This window comes from Euleptes europaea, chromosome 2 (assembly GCF_029931775.1).
Source record: "Euleptes europaea isolate rEulEur1 chromosome 2, rEulEur1.hap1, whole genome shotgun sequence".
Lineage (NCBI taxonomy): Eukaryota > Metazoa > Chordata > Lepidosauria > Squamata > Sphaerodactylidae > Euleptes > Euleptes europaea.
In genome coordinates this window covers 114,631,659-114,659,063 of record NC_079313.1, presented here as the reverse complement: position 1 = coordinate 114,659,063, position 27,405 = coordinate 114,631,659, and the positions used below count along the sequence as shown (strand labels likewise).

The 27,405-nt window shown below is 46.2% G+C and overlaps 1 protein-coding gene across 1 annotated transcript; it reads left to right on the top strand.

Annotated features, from left to right (window-relative positions):
* Positions 1 to 1,734: 1,734 nt before the first annotated feature.
* PABPC1L (poly(A) binding protein cytoplasmic 1 like) lies at positions 1,735 to 27,059 on the top strand. The gene is made up of 14 exons (XM_056845175.1): positions 1,735 to 1,997; positions 3,196 to 3,393; positions 4,384 to 4,495; positions 6,919 to 7,058; positions 7,534 to 7,628; positions 10,271 to 10,408; positions 12,705 to 12,800; positions 14,468 to 14,734; positions 17,652 to 17,742; positions 18,279 to 18,392; positions 19,062 to 19,201; positions 19,764 to 19,857; positions 24,907 to 25,037; positions 26,970 to 27,059. The coding sequence occupies exons 1-14, from the start codon at positions 1,805 to 1,807 to the stop codon at positions 27,051 to 27,053; spliced, it is 1,893 nt and encodes a 630-aa protein (XP_056701153.1). The 5' UTR covers positions 1,735 to 1,804; the 3' UTR covers positions 27,054 to 27,059.
* The last annotated feature ends 346 nt before the right edge of the window (positions 27,060 to 27,405 follow it).

Genomic DNA, 27,405 nt, shown 5'->3' with positions numbered 1-27,405 from the left:
CCTTCTCACCCACCCATTCTGCTAGAGAGCTTCCCTCTTGCCCTGCCAGCAAACTATGGACTTGGGGCCGTGTCTTCCTTCTTTTCAAACAAAGGTGTGCCCTCATAAAGGAGGATGCTGCTGGTGGTGGGAGCAAAGCGCCTTAACTCTTCCATGAAATGAACCTGTTATAGGTGTAGCTTAGAAACTGCAAAAACACTGTGTCACACGCATGCAAACTGCCTTATACTGAGTCCGACCACGCCGGTCTACTTATTTCTACCCTGATTGGCAGTGGCTGTCTGGGCCCTTAGGCAGAGAAAGCCCTTTTCTAACAGCTTCTGCCTTAGATCTGCAGATGCTGGGGTTGAACTGGAGACCTTCTCCAAGCACAACAGGTGTGTTGCTACTGATTCTCAGATCTTCCTCAGGGTCCCCCCGCCCCATTTTCTGGTTTCTGCTGGAGCGGAGAAGATAGGAGATGTGTGCGCGCTGGTTTGCGTAGGGGTGGGGGTTGGCAATACAAGTTCTTTCTGGGTTAATTAACTTGTCAGACCAAGGCTTCCAGCAACGTGAGCTGCTCCTGACAAATTGTCTTCCCTCCGGAAGCAAAGTGCAACTGAGGAATGTCTTTATGGCTACCTTCAGCGGCAAATGAGATTGTGGAGCGATGTGCTCATGGGGAAGGTAATTCCGGAGCTTCAAAATCAAATGCCAGTCGCCAGAAGTGCTTCTGCGTCAGTTTCCTCTGTAGGTTAGATATATTTTTAATTGTAATTGTGGTTGGGTTTTGGATAATGCATTAAGGCATAGAGGTGATATTATTCAGCTAAGTATACCAAGGGTTTGACTTCATGTAAGGCAGCTTTATAAATTCATATTATGTTACAGGCTGCTGTTCAAATCTTTTGAGAGCAGAAGCAAAGAAATGCTTTGCCATTTTGTATAAACACTGACATGTTTCAGCGCTGGTCAGCTGTAAATTCTAAAGACTTTGAACATCACCAGTTGGATTTACTCTGTTCAGAAGCAGAAGAAGAAATGCTGGGGAGTCTTGAAATTTCTCTTTTCCTGCTGATTAGGATTGCCAACCTCCAGGTACTAGCTGGAGATCTCCTACTATTACAACTGATCTCCAGCCAATAGAGATCAGTTCCCCTGGAGAAAATGGCTGCTTTGGCAATTGGACTCTATGGCATTGAAATCCCTCCCCTCCCCAAACCCCACCTTCCTCAGGCTCAGCCCCAAAAATCTCCAGGTATTTCCCAACCTGGAGCTGGCAACCCTACTGCTGATTCATGCTTGTGTGTGAGTCAGCTCTAATGTGATACAGCGTTGTGGAAAACGGCATTAGAATTTCTTTTCGTGGCCATTCATGTTCCGTTTAAGGCTTGAGTAGGTCTTTTAAAAGACTTGAGAGAGCCATAGCTTTCCATTATTTTTTAAGATATGAATATCTTGCTTTCCCTTCTAATAGGGACCCAGAACAGTTCACAACATCAGCTAGTTAGATTAGGCTGAGTGTGTATGACTGGCACAAGGTCACACAGCAAGCTTGGGGGCTTGAACCAACATTCCCAGTTACTAGTCCAACACTGTAACCACGACACCCCGTTCAGCTTCAGTGATGCCCCACTGATACCAGCTGGGCATTTTTCATTGCCCAGTTGTCAGTCTTTGCGTTAGCAGCTCCAGAGGAAAGAAGCCACATGTGACTCCAAAACCTGTTTTTTTGAGGTGGGTGGGGAGGGTGTATCCCAAAGTTGTGTATCATGGAAGTAACTAGGTTTTGCTTCACTTCCAAAGTTAAGCTACATGATTGACCATGAATGCTAGTGGCCCCGGATATCCCTTAGCCTCTCTCTATGTGGGCGATTTACATCCAGATGTGACAGAAGCCATGTTGTATGAGAAATTCTCACCTGCTGGCCCAATCATGTCCATCAGAGTTTGTCGAGATGTTGCCACACGCCGATCCCTGGGTTATGCGTACATAAACTTTCAGCAGCCTGCAGATGGTAAGTTAGATCTCGCGTCTCGAATATGATGCTGATTACATAGTCATAGGCATTTTCTGAGATAATTTAAGTTTCCTTGGAGAAAAATAAGAGAATTTTACTAGAGAAATATGCTACTAGAACCCTGTTGGTGGGATGTTATGTAGTCCTAAGGGCATTGCATTTTTCATTTTCGTTCCCAGTTGCTAGTTCTTAAATTACTTGGAATGGAAAAGGTTGTTTGATGGTTTACTGATTGATTTCTGATATCTGCGAGGTAACTATTGGTGCCACACCAATGTGAAAGCAAGCCCTCATCTCCAAGCTCACCAAACCATTGTGATTAAGGCTAACCATTGTAAATGCAGTACAGTATCTTTGTCTTCATCACCAAACCATAGTTCTATTTTATATATGGATAACCAAGATATAGTTATTCCATGGATGATCTATTTCAGGATTCAAAAACTTTTTTTTTTAATTAAAGTGCCAAACTACATAAAAATTCAGAGCTGGAGATCAGCAAACAAGACAGTATAACTGTCTGAAATAACTGAAAATATACAACCAGACATTACCGGTAACTGTCATGTTAATAATCCATAAAGCTTCTGCAGCCCAAACACTGGTTTTTGCAAGTCAGGAAGGGGCACACATGAAGTCTCACAATGTAATATACACAGGTACGCCCTGTGTTGTTTGTTTAATGCACTTGGCATAAAATTTGTGCATGGTTTGCAGTTGGATTATGACAACTGTTCACCAGTACCACTCCCATTTCTGTAGAGCATCTCTAAGAAGCCCCTTAGTCCCATAAAAATCTCTTCTGCCAATCCCTTCCCATCTGGTGTATTCTAGCATTCCACCTACTCTTTCAATAAACCTTAACTTAAAGCGTTCATTTTCTGTTTTTTTTTAAGAGGGCTATATTGAGTTCAGTATTAAGACACATTTGTCTGTAGACCCATATGTACCAGACTCCTGATGTCTCTGAACCCACAGCTTTCAGGAGCAGCTTCCCAATGCCAGATTTGGTTGTAATAAACCCCTACATTTCTCCTGTTATTGTAAAAGCTGTACTGAATCTCCCTTGGTAGCAAACCGGATGTGCAGATATACATTTTTGAAAATGTAGGCGCTAGGCTGTATGTTAGTTCTTCCTTTGCTTCCAGTTCTGTGTTCTTCCTGCATGCAAATTAATATGCTTACTTCCTGCCAGCTGAGCGGGCCTTGGACACCATGAACTTTGAAGTGATAAAAGGCCGCCCCATTCGCATCATGTGGTCCCAGCGAGACCCAGGACTCAGGAAATCCGGAGTTGGGAACATCTTCATCAAGAATCTGGACGATTCCATTGATAACAAAGCCCTGTATGATACGTTCTCAGCCTTTGGGAACATCCTTTCTTGCAAGGTAGGTGTGCTATCAGGAGAAGTGTATAGGGTTGCCAGCTCCGGGTTGGGAGATACCTGAAGATTTTTGGGGCGGAGCCTGAAGACAGCGGGGTTTGGGGAGGGGAAGGACTTCAATGCCATAGAGTCCAATTGCCAAAGCGGCCATTTTTCTGCAGGTGGGGTGAAGGGAGACTTGCCAAGGCTTCTCCAAAAGCATGGTAAAGCAGTTCCTCAAGATGCCCAGCAAGGTCTCCTCCACTCTAATCAGACACCCAGCCCATCACCGCTGAAGAATACTTTGGCTCAGGCCGGACTGGCCACTTAAATTACAGGGACATTTCACAGTGGACCTCTGGTAGCCAGGAGCCAGCAGAGCCAATTGGTATTGGCTCACCAGTTGTGTTTTCCTGCTGTCAGTTTGCACAAGGAAGCTAGTGCCAATTGTGCTACTGAGCTCAGTGACCCCTGCAGTGGTGGCCTGTAGCTCCACGGGGGCCTCTTAGTGTGGCTTCCTCCAGGGCCCGTTTCATTCCCCAGTCAACTCCTGCTCTGGCTCTAGGATTCATTCTTCTGATCTGGAGGGAGCTTCCTCTGTTCTTTAAACTCAACAGGATTTTGGCCATCCTGGGTAGCCCCATTTTTAAGGTTACATATCCTTGGCTTGGTAAGTATTAACTGATGGCCAAGTAAAGTGTGGGGGTAAGAGGAACAGGCACTGATCTATTTTATTTCCAAGTGCCTTTGAAATAAGAGCCAATGTGGTGTAGTAAAGAGTGGCGAACTCTAATCTGGAGAACTGGGTTCAATTCCCCACTCTTCCCCATGAAGCCTGCTGGGTGACCTTAGGCCAGTCACCGATCTCTCAGAACTCTCTCAGTCCCACTTACCTCACAAAATGCCCGTTGTGAGGCAAGAAAGGGATTGTGATTGTAAGCCTCTTTGAGACTCCTTACGGGAGAGAAAAGTGGAGTCTTCACCGTTTTCCTGCCTTGCTCTTGCATATCAACAGGTAGTTTGTGATGAGAATGGATCCCGGGGTTACGGCTTTGTCCATTTTGAGACCCACGAGGCGGCAAACAGAGCGATCGAGACGATGAATGGGATGCTGCTGAATGATCGCAAGGTGTAAGTGGAGACCTGGTCTGGGGCTGCAGGAAGTCAGCTTGTATAGGGTACTTGGTGGTGAAAAATCACCCCTGGTAGAACAGCACAGAGAGGCTATTTCACTCGCTGCCTCTCTTCGTTGCAGCTCCCCTGCCCAACATAACTTTTTTGTCCCTGTGGGTCAAAAGGGATTGCTCAAGAAGTGGAAAATGGGGTAAGATGTGCATTTGTGAATGCCTAGAGCTTAAGCTTTGTAGGACCCAACCCTTCTTTTTTCCTTTTCATTAATGAAGTTTCAGAATGAATTGTAGACTGAGAGCACATGATGTCTGGATAGGGAAAGAAAAAAACAAACATGCCAAAGGAGAAATGTTTTAAGTTTTCCCTTCTTCCTCGAGTAGCTTCCAAGCCCTTTTTATCCTCATTTTTGTTCCTTTGGTAGCTCAGCAAGGGCCCATTTTTGGTGTACATGATTCATCATTGGGTGTTCTCGTTCTGAGTGTGTCAGCATGGGGGTGGGGTGGGGGAGGAACCCCTGGATATTTAGTGTTTGATGTGCAGCAGAGATGCCAGTAGGCTTTAATGTCAGTTGTACTTCACAAATCCCCAGTCTGCAGTCTGGATGAATGCTTGTTGTTTCCTTAATAATATGATTGCAAAGCAGATCTAAGCCAGTATGAATTCATAGAGATTAGTGATTATAGCCATCTAAAGTATGGTTGAGATGGGCAGGGTGTGAGAATGGGAGGGGGTGAGAATGGGTACATTTTACCAGGACCTGGGAGACCTGCTAAGAAAACCAGTTAGAATGATTCATTTGATATTTCACAAATAAAAACAGGAACAAAATATTGTCGAAGGCTTTCACGGTCAGAGTTCATTGGTTCTCGTAGGTTATCCGGGCTGTGTAACCGTGGTCTTGGTATTTTCTTTCCTGACGTTTCGCCAGCAGCTGTGGCAGGCATCTTCAGAGGAGTAACACTGAAGGAGAGACACTGTCCTTCAGTGTTACTCCTCTGAAGATGCTGGCCACAGCTGCTGGCGAAACGTCAGGAAAGAAAATACCAAGACCACGGTTACACAGCCCGGATAACCTACGAGAACCAAAAAACAGGAATGTTTCTTTCTTGACTCATGAGTGGACTTCTGTGTTTGAAAAGGGAAAGGGGCATGTCTTACAAGGTTGTACTGGGCCCAGGGAAATAATACTTTGGCTTTGTACATGGGTGTACTTCCAATTTTACCACAGGCTCTTAATTTGTTAAATTCTGATGAGCATAAACAATTTATTCTTAAACTAAGCACCTAAGCCACACTTAAGCTAAGAACCAGCGTGGTGTAGTGGTTAAGAATGGTGGTTTGGATTCCCCAGTCTTCCACATGGGCGGTGGATGCTAATCGGGTGAACTGGGTTGGTTTCCCCACTCCTACACATGAAGCCAACTCTTACACATGAAGCCACCTTGGGCTAGTCACAGCTCTGTTAGAGATCTCTCAGCCCCACCTACTGGAGAGCCAGTGCGGTGTAGTGGTTAAGAGTGGTGGTTGGGAGCGGTGGACTCTAATCTGGAGAACCAGGTTTGATTCCCCACTCCTCCACATGAGTGGCGGACACTAATCTGGGCAATTGTGTTGGTTTCCCCCTCCTCCACATGAAGCCAGCTGGGTGACCTTGGGCTAGTCACAGCTCTGTTAGAGATCTCTCAGCCCCACCTACCTCACAGGGTGCCTGTTGTGGGGAGGGGGAGGGAAGGTGATTGTAAGCTGGTTTGACTCTTCCTTAAGTGGTAGAGAAAGTCAGCATATAAAAACCAACTCTTCTTCTTAAATTCAGAATACTCTATTGACTTATTTTCATTCCCTCTTTTGACTTATGCATGAGATAGGAAGATCTGTGGTGCTCCCGTCATGGGGACGGATCCAATACCTATGTTGGTACTGGGACTGCTCCAGTCCTTGTGTAGCTTTCAGGAGGGTCAGCAATTCAGCAAGCCTGGATCTCCCCCCTTACCAAACCTGCAGCTGGGCCACAGTTGAATCGTAGTCTCAAAAGTCTTGGTACTCTGTTTGCTGCCTAAAAGAGATGAGTTTGTTCGGCTAGAATCCATTTTGCCTGGTTGAGGCAGAAGTATTGCTTTATTAGGTATCTGTATCTCCAGGCTTGAAAATCTCTAGAACTACTCTTGCATCTCTCTGAAGCTCAGCAAACACCTGGCTTTCCACAGTGCCCTTGAACCTTGTCAAGAGGCAATTTGCCACTTGTGATTCTGGCACAACATCACGATGGGGAAAGCCGCTCCACTTGAACACCCCCTCGCTGTTTAGATACGAACAGCACGGGTGTCTCATTTGCGTTGAGTCGGCCAGATGATTCTGCTCGAGCCTTCTAGTAGCTCATCACTGTGACAAAGGAATTTCACACAGGACTTGCTTACTCTTCATAGGTTTGTTGGCCACTTCAAATCTCGACGGGAACGTGAGGCAGAATTTGGAGCCAAAGTAATGGAATTCACCAACGTCTACATCAAGAATTTTGGAGATGACATGGATGATGACAGGCTGCAGGAAATATTTGCAAAATTTGGTAAGTACAGCCTTTAAAGTTGTGGGCAGAGAGCTTAAGTATGGCACAGTGCCAGCAAGAAATTCTAAAGAGAATTCCCTTGGACTTGAGAATAGCTCCGCAGCATCAAATTAGGATTGCCAGCCTGTAGGTGGTGTCTGGAGATCTCCCAGAATTACAACCCATCTCCAGATGACTAAGATCTGTTCCCCTGGAGAAAAAGGCTGCTTTGGAAGGTGGACTCTATGGTATTATATCCCAGTGAGACTCCACCCCCACCCCAGATCTCCAGGTATTTCCCAACCTAGAGCTGGCACCCTAAAATCATCGAATCCTTTGGCTAGCCAGATACCCCATGGAAGCCCGCCAGCAGGGCTTGAAGGCACCCATGTTTTCATTGCTCTAAGGTGACATCCGTGATACTTATGGAAATTTTTTGTAGCCCAATGCCTCTTTGCTGGTTGTCATACTGGTTTAAGGCTTGTTTTACTTCCAGGAAGGACCCTGAGTGTCAAGGTCATGATGGACAACACAGGCCGCTCAAAAGGTTTTGGATTTGTCAACTTTGAAAAGCATGAAGACGCTCAGAAGGCAGGATGGGTTTTGCTGCTGCTTCTTTTTTTTTTTAATTGGTCCTTTTGGGGTCTTAATACTCTCCTGGGCCTTTTATTCCCATTAGCCAATGTTTCTAGTTGATATGGCTAGGCTTATCAGGAAAAAAAGACTCAATTTGGGTAATTAGTATGAATGGAAGGTTAATGAGCTTTTGGGACAAGCATGATGTAGTGGTTAAGAGTGGTGGACTCTAATCTGGAGAACCGAGTTTGATTCCCCAGTCCTTCGCATGAGAGGTGGACTCTAATCTGGTGAACCGGGTTTTGTTTCCCCGCTTCTCCTCATGAAGCCTGCTGGGTGACCTTGGGCCAGTCACAGTTCTCTCTGAACTCTCTCTGCCCCACCTACCTCACCAGGTGTCTGTTGTGGAGAGGGGAAGGAGATTGTAAGCCACTTTGAGACTCCTTAAAGGTAGAGAAAAGCGGGGTATAAAAACCAACTCTTTTCCTTCATAGGTAGAACTGCTATCAGTGTCATTTATTTAGGTATTTCTGTTCCTCTTTTCTCAAATAGGGACTCAAATTGTCTTACAAAGAAACAAAAAAACATAATATAAACAAGAAACAATAAAAAATACACAATATCCCCTCCTGGTCTTTGGGTGGTCTGGAATTCACTGGGCTATGGGGTGTTAGCCATGGGCCAAGAGCCTTTTGGCCTGAGCTGAAGGCCCATGCATCTGCCCATGCCCAGACTTAAATACCTGCCGCAGAGGAGGAGCAGAAGTTCAGCTTACAGAGTCAGGAAGAAATCCTTGCATGTTCTTCAAGTGCGAGAGACCTTCAATGGCCTGTTATAGTGGTTAGTGTGTCGGACTAGGATCTGGGAGACCTGGGTTTGAATCCCCAATCGGCCATGGATAGGGTTGCCAGGTCCCTCTTTTCCTCCGGCGGGAGGCTTTCGCATTTTAGCGTGTGTGCGCATGTGTGGCACTTCCGGTTTAGAACTGGATGTGCCGCCTCACAAAGGGCCTTTACCTCTTAGTTTGAGTGGTAAAGCAGCCCTTTACCACTCAAACTAAGAGGTAAAGGCCCCTCAGGTGGTCGGCGGGCAGAGGGGGCAATTGCCGGGGGTTTGCCCGCCACCAGCGGGCACCTGGCAACCCTAGCCATGGAAGCTCACTGGGGGACCTTGGGCCAGCCACTCTCTCTCAGCCCAATCTACTTCCCAGGGAGGTTGTTGTAAGGATAAAATGGAGGTGGCAAAAATGATGATGTAAGCTGCTTTGGGCCTAACTTGGGAAGAAAAGTGGAGTATAAATATCTCAGCAAACAAACAAAACATGATGTGGTGACTGGGGGACAGCTTTATTGTCAAGTAATGCCCCTACATGTTTGCTGTATAAGTTTCATGGGGTGGATCAGAGTTCTTTTTGCTGAACCTTTTCCTCAGCAATTGAGTTCTATTATACTGTATAATTGCTGTGGAAAAGGTTCAGCAAAAAGAACTCTGATCCCCCTGATGAAACTTATACAGCGAAACGCGTAGGGGCTTTACTTGACAATAAAGCTGTCACCTTTCACCTTGCATCTGATTTCCTTTTTTGGTTTGCTGGCACGTTGCTTGGTGTAGCCCTGTTTTTCTTTCTCTTTCGTATAAATATCTCACCAAATAAATTTCCTCTCATGGAGATCTTGTTGCTTGGGAAGTGTGGGTCGTTTTCCAGGCACACAGAAAAAGTTAGTGTGGTGTAGTGTTGAATTAAGGCAGGGGTGACTTGGGTTCCAATCCTCACTCAGGTTACTGGGAGACCTGGGACCTGTTGTGCTCTAAGACTAAGCAGTATCATGGAGGGGGGGTGTTGGGATAAAATGGGCAAGGGGAGAACCTTGCATGCTACCTTGAAGGAAAAGCAGAATAACAGAAACAGGGTGTGTGTGTGTGTGTCAGAGAGACAGGAAGTCAGGTGTTTTGAACGGCAATAAGGGATCAGATTCAGTGCAGGTAGGGTTGCCAGGTGCTCGCTGGTGACGGGCAAACCCCCGGTAATGTGCCCCTCTGCCCTCTGACCAGCTGAGGGCCAGCAGGCAATTGTGCACGTGCGCGCCGATGCTGCACTTCTGGTTTACAACTGGAAGTGCAGCCTTGTGAGAAGCTTTAGACCACTCAAACGCTTCGTAAAGGGCCACAGTGACTTACCGACCAGGTAAGTGGCAGAATGCACATGCTGTGCATCCTCATGCACTTGTTAGAGCTCATTGAAAACCCACTGCTGCACAAAGGTGGCGAGAGCGCCACAGCGACCCTTTACCACTCAAATGAAGCGTTTGAGTGGTCTAAAGTGTCTTGCAAGGCGGCACTTCTGGTTGTAAACTAAGTTGTAAACTAAGAGATTAGTTGTAAACTAAGAATTTGAGTGGTCTAAGGCTCCTTGCGAGGCGGCACTTCCGGTTGTAAACACTTGCACATATGATCTACAAAGAAATCTCCCGCCGATGATGAGTGGGGACCTGGCAACCCTAAATGCAGGGGCCTCTATTATTTCCAATAATAGTTTATACATCTTGGAACTAAGTTGATCATTCTGCAAGGCACGCATGAACTCTCGAGGGGAGAGCGCTGAAACTGCAGCTCCATCCTGCCTGGGAGCTCTTTTGTGATGCCCTGTCTCCTGGCAGGCTGTTGAAGACATGAACGGAAAGGAGGTCAACGGACGGATGCTGTATGTGGGCAGAGCCCAGAAGAGGGTGGAACGCCAGAGCGAGCTGAAGCGCAAATTTGAGCAAATCAAACAGGAAAGAGTGAGCCGATACCAGGTAACAGAAAACAAAGGCAAGTTGCCCAGGGGGTATAGCAAGGAGCATAATAATTCTGTATCCCTGTTCACTAAAAGGTAGAGATGCCAGGTCCCTCTTCGCTATTGGTGGGAGCCTGAGGAGGGTGGGGTTTGGGGAGGGGAGGGACTTCAATGCCATAGAGTCCAATTGCCAAAGCGGCCATTTTCTCCAGGTGAACTGATCTCTGTCGGCTGGAGATGAGTTGTAATAGCAGGAGATCTCCAGCTAGTACCTGGAGGTTGGCAACCCTACTAAAAGGGCAGATTCAGTCAGTCAAATGTAGCAGTTAGAATGACTGACTAGGATCTGGGAGACCCAGATTTAAATCCTTGCCATACCATGGAAGCTGAGTAGAGATGCCAGCCCTGCACTGCAAACCTTGGGAGATTTTGAGGGGCAGAGGATGGGGCAAGGGAACTTTGCTGATGTGGTGACACCTCCGCCACCCATCACTCTAGGAATTCCCCCAATCTCTATGGTAAAGACGAGGTTTGGGTAGGGAAGTGACCTCAGTAGGGTATAGTGCCATAGAGTGCGCTCTCCAAAGCAGTCCTTTTCTCCCGGGGAGCTGATTTCTGTCATCTGGAGATCAGGTGTAATTCCAGGTGATTTCCGCCCCCACCTGGAGGTTGGCAACCCTATGTTTTCTCTAAATATTTTTATTGATTTTTCAAAATAAAGTAAGTTTAACATCCAATTAACAACATTTATGAAACAATTCATGAAGTAAAATCCTTATAGTGTTGTTAAAAGTACATAGTAACAAATTATATACTGGCTTCCCCATCATCTCCTTCTACTTCAAAATATATTCAAATATTTCTTTCGTTTATAGTACTGACCCTCTTTAAGAATCTAAATTGCAACTAATAAATGAATACATAATGGATCAGATCAATGAATAACCTTCTAATTTCCCCAAGTGCAATTCTTGTTCACAATATATCTTCCATGCCTCCCATTCTCTCATAAATTGTTCATTATCTCTTTGGCTTATCATTGCAGTTAATTTCGCCATTTCCACCAGTTCTAGCATTTTTAATATCCAGTCTCTTTTTTCTGGAATGTCCGTCGATTTCCATTTAGCTGCATACAACAGTCTTGCGGCCGTGGTGGCATAAATTAAAAATGTTCTTTGGGTTAAAATGTTATCTGGTATCATGCTAAGTAACATCATCTCTGGTGTTTTAGGTATATTCTTTTGAAGAATCAATCTTATTTCATAATATATCATGTCCCAAAAGTTTTTGGCTTTATCACATGTCCACCACATATGGTAAAATGAACCAACCTCTATTTTACATTTCCAACATTTAGGGAACATTGTGTTATAAATCTTCACCATCTTCTTAGGTGTTAAATACCACCTATACATCATTTTATAAATATTTTCCCTCATTGATTGAGCATAAATACCTTTTAAGTCTCGAGTCCACAGTTTTTCCCACTTATTCAAGGGGATATCATGGCCTAAAGTTTGTGCCCAATTAACCATAGTTGGTTTAATTCTTTCTTGTTCACAATATATTTCCAATAATAGTTTATACATCTTGGAAATAAGTTGATCATTGTTATCCAATAAAAGTTTATGAAAAAGTGATTTGCCTTTAGAAAAACCTGCTTTCAAATCTTGTAAAAATACTGAGTTAACCTGCTGAAATTGAAACCAGGTAAAAACCTCCTTCAACTCCTGTTAGTCTTTTAGGTACAGCCCTATGTTTTCTCAAGCTGATAGAGCAGGGGGTGAACCAACAGGGGCAGGAGGTTGCTCACCATTGTTGACAACCCAGTAAGCCTGTCACTGGATGACCTTGGGCTAGTCTCTCTCTGGCTTAACCTTCCTCACAGGATGGTGGTTTTGAGGATAAAGGTGGAGGACGGGAAAGAAACACGTACGCTGCCCCGAGCTCCTTACAGAAAGAGCAGGATAAAACTTATTAAAGAAATGCATTCAAGTTGCCATAACAACCCCAGAATCTGAGCATGGATTCCTTGACTTTTCTCTTTCGGTTAATTGCTGGGGCAGCTGCATTGGACTCACTGTTCTTATCTGGCCCCGAGTACCAAGCAAAAAAGTCAGGTGTGCCCCATTTGGCACGCTTACCCTGCTATACCCTCTTGCGGCAAGGAGTCTGAAAGATCTGACAGACTCCAAATGTGTTACACAGGGCAAGGTGTTGGATCTTGGGGACATTTGGCTCCCTTCCCTCGCTGTGACTTCATGTGGGTCATTGATATGAACACCGAGTAACTGGCTTCACCTCTCTGCTGTTAGGGTGTGAACTTGTATGTAAAGAACCTGGATGATGGAATTGATGACGAACGACTAAGGAAGGAATTCTCCCCCTATGGAACCATCACTAGTGCCAAGGTGAGATATACATACAGCAGGTAGTCTTTGTGCCATTTAATGTGGAGACTTAGGCCTAATTCTCACAAAGGGAGTTCACCTGTGTCTGTACTATACTATTTCAGATTGTGCGTGGGGTGGAAAGGGATTGCATATTCTTATGTTGAACACAGGAACGCATGAAGCTGCCTTATACTGAACCAGACCCTTGGTCCATCAAAGTCAGTATTGTCTACTCAGACTGGCAGTGGCTCTCCAGGGTCTCGGGCAGAGGCCCTTTCACATCACCTACTTGTCTAATCCCTTTAACTGGAGATCTCGGGGATTGAACCTGGGACCTTCTGCATGCCAAGCAGATGCTTTACCACTGAGCCACAGCTCCTCCCTAAGAGTGTGTGACTGGCCCAAGGTCACCCTGCAAGCTTCCATGGCAGCGTGGGGATTTAAACATGGGTCTCATATAAACACATGTTGGAGACAAGCTCATTGTAAACTGCTTTGGGTTCCCATTGGGAGAGAAAGACAGGGAATAAAGCGTATCTATGGGACCGCCTCTCCTGGTTTGCTAGGGTTGCCAACCTCCAGGTACTAGCTGGAGATCTCCTGCTATTACAACTGATCTCCAGCTGATAGAGCTCAGTCGCTTGGAGAAAATAACCACTTTGGCAATTGGACTCCACAGCATTGAAGTCCCTCCCCTCCCCAAACCCCACCCTCCTAAGGCTCCGCCCCAGAACTCTCCAGGTGTTTCCCAACCCAGAGCTGGCAACTTTATGGTATGTCCCCAAGAGAGCATTACGCTCTGTGTGTAACAACCTACTGATGGTCCGGCCCAAAGAGTGTCTGGCTGTCCTCAACTAGGTCAAAAGTAAACCTCTGCTGTAATACGAAATCATCCAAATAACAAATACAGCACTGCCAAGAGGAACAAGGTGGAGACTGCCTTGACTAGTTAGTGGAGTAGATGTGAGGCTACTGGCAAATTCTACAAATAACAAATCAGGAAATGGCAAACTGCATTAATTTGGCAGACTGTGGCAATTGCTTACTGAAAGCATGTACTCATATATGCCTACCTTTCTGGTAATACTAAATCGATGCACCTCTAAGTACTGAGCTGCTGAGGGGCAACCATGGGGTAAGGCTGTGGCCTTAATTCAGTAGTGCAATTAGGCAATTTTAGACTCTGGGTTGCATGGTCTTACGGTGGTGGCCCTTTTTTGATGATGATGTGTACTTCAAATGAGCAGCTACAGCCTACTTACTTCTTGCTTCACTTTGGATTGAAAACAATGACATAAGCTGTACAAGTAGGGTTGCCAACCTCCAGGTGGCACCTGGCTATCTCCCACTATTACAGTTGGTCTCCAAATGATCAAGGCCAGTTCCCCTAGAGAAAATGGCTGTTTTTGAGGGTGACTCTATGGCATTATACCCTGCTGAGATCTCTCCCCAAACCTTGCCCTTCCCAGGCTCCACCCCCCAAATCTCCAGGTATTTCCCATCCCACAGCTGGCAATCCTAGGCACAATGCATTTTCTAAGCCAAGGACTGTGTGAGGAAGTGTGTGTACAGAAAAACTGCTAATTGGTATCCCCCCTTCCCTTGCTGTCTGTGTCTCTCTGTACGTGCCCCGCGGATAGGAGTGTCATGCGCTCAGTGGACTTTGTTCTGATTTTCAATTTTAGGTGATGACAGAGGGTGGACACAGCAAAGGTTTTGGGTTTGTATGTTTTTCCTCCCCAGAAGAGGCCACAAAGGCGGTAACCGAAATGAACGGCCGGATCGTCAGCACCAAGCCTTTGTATGTCGCCCTCGCTCAAAGGAAAGAGGAAAGGAAAGCTATTCTCACCAACCAGTACATGCAGAGGCTGGCCACCATGAGAGCCTTGCCCGGGCCGCTCCTCTGCTCCTTCCAGCCTCCGGCAGGCTACTTCCTGCCTTCCATCCCACAGGTAAGTTCCTTCCGGTGTCCGCTCCTATTAAAGCAGAACGTGTAGAACCAGTTGCAGACAAGGTTCGGTGAACCAAGATGGGTGCCTAAAACATCCTTCCAGAGAATTTGCAGCATCAGTGGACGACACCAAAGTGTGACTCAGACTTCCTAATCAAGCAGTGCCGATGGAACTTCTGTGACTCTTTATAGCTCCTCAGAGCACAATGGTCATTTATACATGGCTGTTTCCCTCGCCGTCACCCCTTCGCCAACTTTGGGTCTTTAATCTGGAGAACTGGGTATGATTACCCACTCCTCCACATGAAGCCTGCTGGGTGACCTTGGGCCAATTGCAGTTCTCTCAGAACTCTCTCAGCCCACACGGAGGCAGGCAATGGCAAACCACCTCCGAACGTCTCTTGCCTTGAAAACCCAATGGGGTTACCATAAGTCAGCGGTGACTTGACAGCACACACACACACACACACTTTGGTCTTTTATGCGTGGCTGCTTCCCTCGCCGTCACCCCTCCGACGACTTCGGGTCTTTGTGTTGATTATGCATGCTGTTTCTGACCGTCAGAGGTCACCTCGCTCTCCCCCTGCATTTCCCCGCATTCTGCCCGCATTTTCAGAGACGTGTTTTCTCTCGAGTTTGCGAACACGGGCAAAACATGAGGAAATGCAAGGGGAGAGCGAGGCGACCTCTGATGGTCGGAAACAGCATGCATAATCAACACAAAGACCCGAAGTCGTCGGAGGGGTGATGGTGAGGGAAGCAGCCACACATAAAAGACCAAAGTGTGTGTGTGTGTGTGTGTGCTGTCAAGTCACCGCTGACCTATGGTAACCCCATTGGGTTTTCAAGGCAAGAGACGTTCGGAGGTGGTTTGCCATTGCCTGCCTCCGTGTGGGCTGAGAGAGTTCTGAGAGAACTGCGATTGGCCCAAGGTCACCCAGCAGGCTTCATGTGGAGGAGTGGGTAATCATACCCAGTTCTCCAGATTACAGTCCACTGCTCTTAACCACTACCCCACACTGGCTCTCACCAGAGCACGATATCTGAGAACTTAAGAAGAGCCCTGCTGGATTGAACCAGTGTTCCATCTAGTCTAGTGTCCCTGTCTCACACAGTGGCTAAATAGCTGCCTGTGGAAGCCCTGATGTGGTGTCCTATCACTGCTATTCAAAGGCTTACTGCCTGTAAAGATGGAGGTTCCCTTCAGTTACCACGGCTAGTGGCCATCGATAGGAACTTTTCTCCTAAACTTTTCAATGGAAGCCCTTCACCCGTTAATGTGAGTGTCCCTGATTGATGAAGATCCCAATTGATATACCTCATCCCATGGTGAACTGGTCCTTAGGGAGCCAGTCCCTAGGAAGCTAGTTTCCTAATTCAGTGGGCAATGGAGAAGGAAAGGTCAGCCTGTGGCAAGAACTGAGAGCAGCCATAACTCTAGCAGTGTGGTTGGGTTTGTGCTCAGAACAGGGAATATCCAACCAGAAGCTTTTGCTGAGCTCAGTCCACGTTCGAGAGGTGTTTTGCCAGCTTCTCAGAAGAGCTCTGCTGGATCAGGTTGAAAGTCCATGTGCGGTAGCGTCCGGTTTGCCAATGGCCAATGAGATGGTGCCATAAAGCACAACAGCAGGTCATAAAAGCAATAGCAGCCTTCTGTTGGGACATACTTCCTTGGACTATAATGGTTACATTTAGCTATCATGGCAAACAGTTATCATGGTAGACATCATTCCTCCTTTTGGCCAGTGGTGGCAGAAGGCAAAGTCCCTACCCGGCGGCATTCAGGTCAGGAAACCCTGCTAGTGTGGTTGGTATTGTAAACAAAGATCCAAAGCCAAAAGTGACACATGTAATTGCAGGGAAAAGAAATGGCAGTCAGCATGCTTCTTTTCTGGAAGTCTTTGAGGATTCGTTCCGCTGAACCATCTGGAAGTGTATTTTTTAAGATAAAAAGTACACATATTACTTTCAGACAGTTCTTATAAAGATGGAAACTGCTGTCATTGTGCCCTCCCATGTTAACATTCTCTTTTTGGCAAACAATTTGCTTTTCTGACATTGCAAATCATGTAGTTACCTTCCTATATTTTTATTCTGCCAATAAAGTGCCAGTGAAAGTGCATAAAAAGAACCTGCAGACTCCTTTGAAACTTTTCAAAAACCTCTACCCTGGTACTTTTTTCAGTTTCCACTACCTGAGGTGTGTGATCTGTCATACTTTTATCTTGCCTTTCTCTAAGAAGCTCAGGAAGGCCCTACCTGATTTGGTAATCTTCCCCTATTTCGCAACAACCCTGTAAGGTAGGCTGGGCTGATAGGAAATTGCATATTTCCTTAGATATTTATACCCTGCTTTACTTCCCAGAGGTGATCCACAATGGCTTACGAACATTCTTTCCTCCTCCATTTTATTCTCACAACAACCACCCTGTGAGGTAGGCTAGCCTGAGAGTAACTGGCCCAGGAACACCCAGCAAGCATCCTGGCGGAGTAGTGATTTGAAGCTGGGTCTCCCATATGCTAGGCCCATACTTCAACTACTACAGCATGCTGGCTCTTGCACCATGAGGTGAGCTCACTGGGTGAGCTTCACAGCTGAGCGGTTCTGCCCAGTTCTATACTCTTACCCAGGGGTGTTGAACTCAGTTATTACGAGAGCCGGATATGACATAAATGTCACTTGGTCGGGCCAGCCCATGCCTCGCCAGCCCAGATCGAGTGTGTGTGTGTGTGTGGGGGGGGTGGCTGCCTCATCTGGCTCTCAAGCTGGATAAGAGCTCTCAAGGGGATGGATCCGGCCCGCGGGCCTTATGGCTGACATCCCTGCTCTAACCAATACACCATGCTGTCTGTAAGAGCAGTTGTCTTATGTTTCCCTGAAAGCCTGTGCAGACAACATTCTTTCTTCGTTTTTGTAGCCACAAACCAGAACTACCTTCTACAGTCCGAGCCCGGTTGCCCCTGTCCGACCTGCCCCCCGATGGAATGCGCAACCCTCCAGGCCTCCGTGTGAGTTAGAAATTTGGTTGTGTGTGAGTGTGGAAGTGGCAGGGCTGTTCTTGGCGCAAAGCTCTCCATGTTGGTGGATTCTTCCTCGAACTGGAATTAAGACCTCACTGCGCTGAGGTAGAAGAAGAAGAAGAGTTGGTTTTTATATGCCAACTTTCTCTACCACTTAAGGAAGAAACTAGCTTACAATCATCTTACCTTCCCCTCCCCACAACAGACTCCTTGTAGGTGAGGCTGAGAGAGCTCTAAGACAGCTGTGACTAGCCCAAGGTCACCCAGCTGGCTTCATTTGTAGGAGTGGGGAAAGCAACCCTGTTCACCAGATTAGTGTCTGCCGCTCATGTAGAGGAGCTGGGAATCAAACCTGTTTCTCCAGATAAGAGTCCACCGCTCCAAACCACTGCTCTTAACCACTACACCATGCTGGCTCTGTGCTGTCGAGCCTTTCTCTGCTTAGGCATGTGGAGCAACACAACTCCTATATCCATGGGCTTCCTGACGAAGGCACTTAATGTCTTTCACATCCTGTCATGCAGCCACCCCTGTCCTGAGGAGTAGCGCACCTCCGAGACGCCTGCTGTCTAACATCAGCACCATGAGGCAAGCGTCCACTCAAGCTCCACGGGTACCACACCATGCTCAGAGAGTGGGTGAGTAAGGAAATGCTGGCAGCTTGGTCATAATCGAGAATGTGAAAGGAGGCGTGTGCTGATTCTGTTACCTCCTTCCATCGAACACACCTGGCATCGTATTTTTATATGGACATCTTCAGGAAGGCATGGAAAAATTCAGGGGAAACAACTACAGGCTGACTTGGATGTGGCTGTGGCTCAGAGGCAGAGCATCTGCTTGGCATGTCGAGGGTCCCAGGTTCAATCCCCAGCATCTCCAGTTAAAGGGACTAGGCAGGCAGGTGATGTGAAAGACCTCTACCTGAGACCCTGGAGAGCGGCTGCCAGTCTGAGTAGACAATACTGGCTTTAATGGACCAAGGGCCTGATTCAGTATAAGGCAGCTTCATGTGACTTGATGTATACAATTAGGTTTTTTTCTTTGTGATAAATGAATCTGTTGACAGCAGGTCAAAGACTGACCCAATGAGTTCCTGGATGTGAGTTACAGCTGCTGCTGGCACCATCTTCTTTCATCCTGCGTCGCTTTGGGAAGCCTGGCTGAGGGTTTTTATATTCCTTGCATGGCATCCTTGCTCTCAAGCGTGCAGAGGTGGTGTGTGCAGCCCTAGAACTGAATGCAGATGGCTACTGATATCATTATTTCTTTCTGGTCAACCTTCCGGAATGTTTCTCTTTTCATTCCAGCCAACATAGGAACCCAGACTATTGGTACTCGGGCACCCTCCTCGCCAACCTTCTCCCGGAGTATCTCTCAGTACAAGTATTCCCCGGCAGTGAGGAATGTCCAGCCCTTGGGCTCTGTAACACCCATGCCAATGCAGCAGGTAACACCCCTGTGCAATACCCCCGCCTTCCCGAGCACAGCGTGCAACGTTACACAGGCCATGTTTTTTTATGCAAGACTTTTGTGTTGGTGTCTTTTGACATAGAACCCATGGATCCTTATGCAAAGCTTGTGTGAGCTTTTTGGCCTTTGGCATGGGACTACTCGCAATGTGTCTGTCTGTGATAGCTTTGGGATTGCATACCTGCTATATCCTGATTATATGCTAGGTGTTCCACACACTACAGAAGTGAAAGGTATCTTTCCCCCACTGCAGCTGGGGTAAAGGAAGGAGAATCCCCTCTTTTGTTCTTTTGAATCCCCTCTTTGTTCTTTTGAGAATCTTTGATGCTGCCAGATTTGTTCATGCCAGAGGCGCTGTGCAAAGTTGTAGGGAATATTACATGGGCATGGAAGAAGAGTTGCTGAGATCAAAAGCCTTCCCACTGTTTCCACCAAGGGAAGGAGTCTTTTGTTTGCGATCCATTGAACTAGGACTCCTGGGGAAGTAGAGGCGGTGGTTTCTGGATATGATTTTTTTTTTTTGCTTGGATTCTTCCCAGGTCATAGAGCCAGCTGTTCACATCCATGGGCAGGAGCCACTGACAGCATCCATGCTGGCTGCAGCCCCACCCCAGGAGCAGAAGCAAATGCTGGGTGAGTGGCGGGTGTTGCCCTTTATGGCAGGGAGGGCAGAGGTGTTTTTTTCTGGGAGCTACATCATTTTTACCCACTAAGTCTTGAGAGCTGCCAGTCACAAAACGGCAGCTTGGTTGGTAGAGCTGGTTGCAAAATGGAAGCTTGTGCAAATACATACAGCCTGGTTGTAGTTGCTCAGAGGTGCTGGGACTGCATTATGCATAGGTTTCGGGGACATGTCCTTCTCCAGCTTTTAAGCCTTACAATTCAGTAGGTTCTGAATTTAAACCATGATGCAAATTGAGTCCCCTCGTGTTTGCTTCTTTTATATCTTTGAAAACCCCTGTAGTTGCTTGCTTTACTTTTTAAGAGTCCAGGCAAGGCAACAGACCATTTTTGACTGCGAAATGGTTGACTTCTTCTAGGGTTGTAGGATTTGGGAATATTGGAAGGAGAAAAAAGGGCAGGTGGGATTCCTATTCCACTTTTCTGGGAGACGTTCAAGACTTTTAGTCCTCCACTTTAGATGTCTCTTGTACCCATCTTTTAGGGTTGTAGGATTTGGGAATATTGGAAGGAGATAAGGATGTAGGGTAAAGGGCTTAAACTACAGGAATCTTCTTCCTTGGAGGTTCTTCATCAAGAAGAAGCTGAGTATAATATCACAAGTCCCATGAAATGATTCACTGTCCTTTCTTCAATAACTTCAAGAGGCTAGTACTTGAACTTCAGCATTGGACAAAGATCAGTTTGAAAAGTTTAGGTACAGGTGTGTAAGACCCAGTCATTAGGAGACCCGTTTATTTATTTTGTTTATTAAAACATCTATATCCCTCCTTTCCTCAAGGGTCAGGGCGGCTTACAGTAATAGTTAAAAACATTTTCGGTTAAAACCAAAATAAAATAGCAAACCATTAGACTCTTCTGCAGCCCTATTTATGCTACAGAATTTAACCTGGTTTACTAGTAATTCTCTCTCCGTGGGGACACTCCTTTGAACTCTAGTTCTGTGAGAGAAGCTAGGAATCTCTTGCAGAGAATATTTTCAGGCCCATAGAGTACAAGTCCCAGGATTCTCTGGGGACTGCCGTGGCTGTTAAATTATACAACAGATGTAAATATGCTTTATAGATATTCCCAGCGTCTATTAATTGTCTTCGCTGAAGGTCACGGTGCCCTGCTAGCTCTTAACTGGGTCAAATAAATGAGGCCGAGCTTTCAGATCTCCTAGCGTCTTTTGAAGGTAAATTTCAGGCATTCTTGGCATCTGATCAGGAGAGTAGAAGGAGGGTCTGTAGTCCTTCCACCCTGCTTGGTTTTGCGTATTGAAACCACCCTCCATGTGCTGTTACTAGTCCAGCAAGGGGGAAAGACAGGCACCTGTCTTCCCCCCCCCCCAAGGCTAATGGGAGCATGGAGGGGAGGGGGGTAGTTTTGACAGGCAGAGCCATGCAGGGATGGATTTAATCCTTTCTGCCTTTTCTGCCCCACACACCTGAAACTTACATTTAAAAAACACTCTGGGAGTATCTGATCACAGATCTCATAGCAACGTACATATTTTTACTCTTCATCTGATACTTTTATGGTTTTCCTCATCTTTCCTACTGTTTGGGAATCTTTGGCTATCTTTTCTAGCAGCCAGAAGTTTGGCAAATCATTTCAAACTCCTATTTACTTTATTCTGCTCTATGGTAAGTGATTGGTTGTCTACTGACAAGTCTGAGCATCAATCAAAGCATTACCCCCCCCCCCACCAGCAACTGTTTTGGGATGTGGCAGCAGGGATCTCTTAGCATGCTCAGGTTTCATGGGGAGGGTGGTTCTCCCCACTGACCAAGCTGGTGTCTTTCCTAGGAGCTGATGAAGTTAAACTGAATTCAGACTTGTCTGGATTATTAAAAGCAGGGCTACGTGGGCCCATTTGTCTTGGATATTTAGTAACCCCCCTCCCTCAAGAGTTTAAACCAATTCTCTGTCCTGGGGAGCATTTTCCTTCATCAGCACACTATAGGTGGCAGTGAACCAAGACATTCCTACTTCAACCCTTGTTTGGCTCACATTGTTAGAATGGTTAAGGAAGGTGGAATCGTGTTATGAGAACTAAGTATTGTGAGCAATCCCAGTTAAGATTGTTGGCATGCCAGTGTAGTCAAGTAGGCATGCTTTGGGTTTGAAGGTGGGGAACCTGGGTTGAAAACATATGAAGAGCCCTGCTGGTTCAGGCCAGTGGTCTATTCTAGTCCAACAATCTCCACATGCAGCGGCCAACCAATTGCCCTGGAGGGCCAACAACATGGCTTAGTGTCCAAGGCCTTCCCAGATGTTGCCCTATAGAACTGGTATTAAGAGGTTTGCTGCCTCTGAATATAGATGTTCCCTTTAGTCACCATGACTAGTAGCCCAGTCTTCCACAAATCTACCCTAGCCTCATTTTGAAGTCATCTATACTGGTGGTTGTCACTGCATCCACTGGCAATGAACTCCCCACTCTTGCACACGAAGCCAGCTAGATGACCGTGGGCTACTTGCAGCTCTCTTAGAGCTCTCTCAGCCCCACCTACCTCACAGGGTGTCTGTTGTGGGGAGGGGAAGGGGAGGTGATTGTAAGCAGGTTTGATTCTTCCTTAAGTGGTAGGCATATAAAAACCAAGTCCTCTCCTCCTCCTCCTCCTCCTTCTCTCATTGAGTAAAAAAGTATTTCCTTTGTCTGTCCTGAATCTATCACCCATCAACTTCATTGGGTTTCCTTTATCATATATGTATTATAATTCCCTGTATTATGGTATCAAATCTCCATTTTGCTATGGTTAATAATAATAAGAGGAGTTGGTTTTTATATGCCAACTTTCTCTACCTTTCAAGGAGTCTCAAAGTGGCTTACAATTTCTTTCCCTTCCTCTCCCCAGAATGGACACCTTGTGAGATAGGTGAGGTTGAGAGAGTTTGGAGAGAACTGTGACTAGCCCAAGGTCACCCAGCTGGCTTCTAGTGTTGGAGTGGAAGAACCAACCCGGTTCACCAGATTAGAGCCGGCCACTCATGTGGAGGAGTGGGGAATCAAACCCTGTTCTCCAGATTAGAGTCCACCTCTCTTAACCGCTACACCATGCTGGCTCTATGTTATGAGACCTTGGACTATATAATTATTTTTCATAATTTTCCCCCATTTGTAGTATGGGAGTAATGATTTCTTTTTATCAAGAATGGGTTGATTGAAAAGGTAGCAGTTAACCATGGTGTATAAATTCTTACAGTTATGTAGTTAAGCAAATTGCTGCATCAGATCTGCAGCAAGGCACATCCAAGCAAGCCAGTTTGATTTCTAGCTGGAAATACTGCCAACGGCTTGTGCCATCAACCTTTTTCCAGGTGTCCTGCCCAAGTGGCAGTACTCATTGGACTTCGTAGTGTGAAAATTTCCCTACAATTTTTCTACTTTGTATGTCACTATCTTGCTGCCTTAAAAAACAAAAAACACCACCAGCAGCTATACAAGCCTCTTTTAAAATCCAGTTTTGTGCATGTTCTGCGCATTCATGAGAAGAGATGTTGCTGTTTCTCTGACTGAGGATGATGGCAGGGGAGGATTCCATTCTATTACACAAATCCAGTTGCTTCTACATATTATTAGATGTCTGAGGAGTCTCCATCCCTGTTTCCCCACTTTTTAAAAGAATTGGCACAAAGTGTTGGGATTTGTAGGGCTGCACAACTGTTCTGCAAGGAGTTTTAGTGCCTTTTAAAACAAATTAACCCAGGGCTCCAATCCAGAAAGGAGGAAGGGAGTATGTACTACAGCAGGTCAACATAGGGACAAACCAAAGAAGCAAAAACTGCAGGAAGAGGGGTTCTAGGACAGAGCCGTTGTGCCAGTGATTGCGCGAATTTGACCAAGAATTAGCAATTGCTTGTTCTAGGCTGCACACTTGATCTGAGACCATTTTTTTGGGGGGGGGGATGCTGAAAGGAAGAGTTGAGTTCTTGCATCAACCGTTTCTTGAAATATTTTGCTTCTAATATGGGTCAGCAGTCTTGAAATATTTTGCTTCTGATATGGGTCAGCAGTGTGCTAGCGACAGGTGGGGGCCGTTATCTTGTTTCATCCCGCAATCTTGGCTGCTTTCCACTTTTTCCCTTTCCTGCATGCTTCCGCTCTGCATTGCTGAATCTTTCCCGGAGCAACTGCTCCCCCCACCCCTTTCATAGTCCTGTAAGACAAAACCCAAGCACTGTAGGGAGGGATGACAGCGATTTCAAGCTGTTGTCGTGTTCGTTGTGACCTTTTCAATCCCTTTTTAGTAGGATGAAAGCTTAAGGGAAGAAAGAGATCCTGACTATTACAATTAATGTTGGGGAGATGAATTATTCTCAGGGAATGCTAGAATTGGCCATCCAATTATCTTTTGACAAAGAGAGGAGAAGGAAGAGAACATGTTGATGTACTGATTGCAAATAGAGGATGCTGCATACCCGAATATGCTTATGGAACTCATTGCTGTAAGGTGTAGCAATGCTTAAAGATTGCTTTAAAAGGTAACAGTAGTTCCCATGCAAGCACCAGGTCATTTCTGACCCATGGGGTGACATCACATCCCAATGTTTACTAGGCAGACTATGTTATGGGATGGCTTGCCATTGCCTTCCCCAGTCATCTTCACTCCCCCCCCCAGCAATTAGGGTACTCATTCTTATAAAACTATAAGGTTATTTTGTAATGGCCTATGGCTTCCATCCTTCCGAGGTCGGTAAAATGAGTACCCAGCTTGCTGCTGGGGGTAAAGTGTAGATGACTGGGGAAGGCAATGGCAAACCACTCTGTAAACATAGCCTAGGAAACATCAGGATGTGACAACACCCCATGAGTCAGTAATGACCCGGTGCTTGCACAGGGGACTACCTTTACCTTACCTATGGCTATACAAATAGATTTACTTACTCACTCCTAGGTGAATATCATGCAAGAGCTGGAAGATGGGGTTGCTGCCTCTCCTGCTTAGTTTTAAAAGGGTAAGGGTTTCCATGTCGTGAATGTGACAACTTTGTTGTCCTTTTTGTTATGCACAGGCGAACGTCTCTACCCCCTAATTCAAGCAATGCACCCCTCACTGGCTGGGAAGATCACAGGCATGCTGCTGGAGATAGATAATTCTGAGCTGTTGCTTTTGCTGGAGTCGCCGGAATCCCTCCACTCTAAGGTAATGGGGAATAGTGTCCAACATCTTCCAACTCTGAAACTTCTTTCAATTTTGATTTTGATTCCTGCCCTCCTTTGGAGCTCACGGAGGTATATGTAACTTCCCTTTTGTCCTCACAACATCCACGAGAGCTAAGTGAGAGGTAATGATCAGACAAAGGTCACCCGGTGAGATTTATGGGATAGTAGGGATTGGCGCAGAGTGGTAAGCTGTGGTACTGCAGTCGAATCTCTGCTCATGACCTGATTTTGTGCTTGACGGAAGTCGGTTTCAGGTAGCCGGCTCAAGGTTGACTCAGCCTTTCATCCTTCTGAGGTTGGTAAAATGAGTACTCACTCACTTTGCTGGGGGTAAAGCGTAGACGACTGGGAAAGCAATGTCACATCACAACATTTACGGGGTGGTTTGCCGTCACCTCATGGGTCAGTAATGACCCAGTGCTTGCATGGGGTTCTACCTGTATGTTTCGGGGCTGGAACCCTGCTCTCTCCCGTCCACTTCCAACACTCTAATCACTACACCATAAGAGAGCAAGTTGTAAAAATTCTGGTTTAAAAAAATGGATGGGGAGGGGGGCAGAATCTGTGGTTTTAAAAAAGAGCATTTCTTGGACAGCGTGTTAAATTGGGAGTGCGGCAGCATTTACCTTGATAATTACCTTCAGATTTGATAATAAAAATCTCCAAAGATTGTTCAATAGACATTAAGTCAGCTGTGTTGAGTACAATTTTTTTTCTTCCAACCCGTTTTAAAGAATTTTTCTTTTCCTGACTGGAAAAAATGGCGAGCAGGAGAAGCAGGGCTGCTTCTAGAAACATCTGGGGTTCTTTTAGCCTTCGGAATGAGAAAGGTTTCCATGTACTTTGAAGGCTTATGAGATGCATTCTGAATGCCTGGCCCAGTGGAAAACCATGTCATTCGCTCTGGATGGATGGAACAACTTCATCCAGCACTTCTAAGGGACTGGGACCCACTCTGATGACTTACAGCAAGTCTGCAGATTTGAGTATTCTTTCATTCCCATTCGAGACCCAGCATGGTGTAGTGGATAAGAGCAATGGTTTGGAGTGGTGGAGTCTGATCTGGAGAACCGGGTTTGATTCCCCACTCCTCCACATGAGTGGCGGACGCTAATCCGGTGAACTGGATTTGTTTCCCCACACCTACACACGAAGCCAGCTGGGTGACCTTGGGCTAGTCACACTCTCTCAGCCCCACCTACCTCACAGGGTGTCTGTTGCTGGGAGGGGAAGGTGATTGTAAGCCGGTTTGATTCTGTCTTAAGTGGTAGAGAAAGTCGGCATATAAAAACCAACTCTTCTCCTCTTCCTCCTCCTCCTCTTTCCTATTAAACAGCTAGATTCGAATCCAGAAGCACCTTAGATACCAACAAAAATTTTGGGGTATAAGCTCTCTGGAGCTTTGACTCTCGAAAGCGTATACCCCAAAAATGTTGTTGGCCTCTAAGGTGCCACTGGACTCAAATCTAGCTATTCTACTGCAGCCCAGCCCAGCTACTCTCTGAAACATTCCTCTTATAAAACTCTGTACAGATTGGAAACTCATACGGCAGAAAGAGAGGCTGGGCTCCCGCTACCTTTGCTTGCTGTCTTCGTTTTCACTTGGCAGAGTGCGTTTGACCCAGCAAAGCCTTCCGGAATGTGGTTCTTCACAAATGCCCCCTGCATTCTGAAGCAAAGTAGTCCATTTCTGCCACTTCACGCTGCTACATGCATGAATTGGCCCTGAACACTGGATACCAAAACAGCAAGGCTTAATGAACGGTTCTCTTTTGACCATGGAACAACTTTGCTTTGGGGAAAGGGTGACTGTGCTGGTGTAGCCGAAAGGGCTGTGGCTGTCCAGGGTGTCACTGAGGCGTTCAGGCTGGTACGTCAGGGTTTTATTAAACGACCACGTTGCTTTTCTTAGATTGAAGAAGCGGTTGCTGTCCTGCAAGCGCACCAGATCTCTGAATCCACCCACAAGAGCAGCTCAGCAGCCTTCCTCCAGTGACCAAGGTGGGTATGGAAGAACCAGACGGGCATAAAGCATTTTGGTCCCTTTCTGGCTACAGTATGGAAGTTCCATTACGCAGGTTGTTTAGGCTGGGCTGAAATACCTTTAAACTGCAAGCGTCCAGTAGCACCTTAAAGACTAACAAAATTTCTGGCCAGGATTGAGCTTTCATGAGTCTGAAGGAGCTGTGGAGAGCCGCTGCCGGTCTGAGTAGACAATACTGACTTTGATGGACCAAGGGTCTGATTCAGTATAAGGCAGCTTCATGTGCTCATGTGGACTCTTGCTCTTTTCTACTGCTACAGATAGACTAACACAGCTACCCGTCGTGATCTATACCTTTAAACTG

Excerpts from the sequence above, each read along its gene's own strand:
- PABPC1L (XM_056845175.1), top strand. The coding sequence starts at position 1,805 with ATGAATGCTAGTGGCCCCGGATATCCCTTAGCCTCTCTCTATGTGGGC. Across the intron at positions 4,496-6,918 it reads CTGCTGAATGATCGCAAGGT|GTTTGTTGGCCACTTCAAAT; the intron begins GTAAGTGGAGAC and ends TACTCTTCATAG. Across the intron at positions 10,409-12,704 it reads AAAGAGTGAGCCGATACCAG|GGTGTGAACTTGTATGTAAA; the intron begins GTAACAGAAAAC and ends CTCTGCTGTTAG.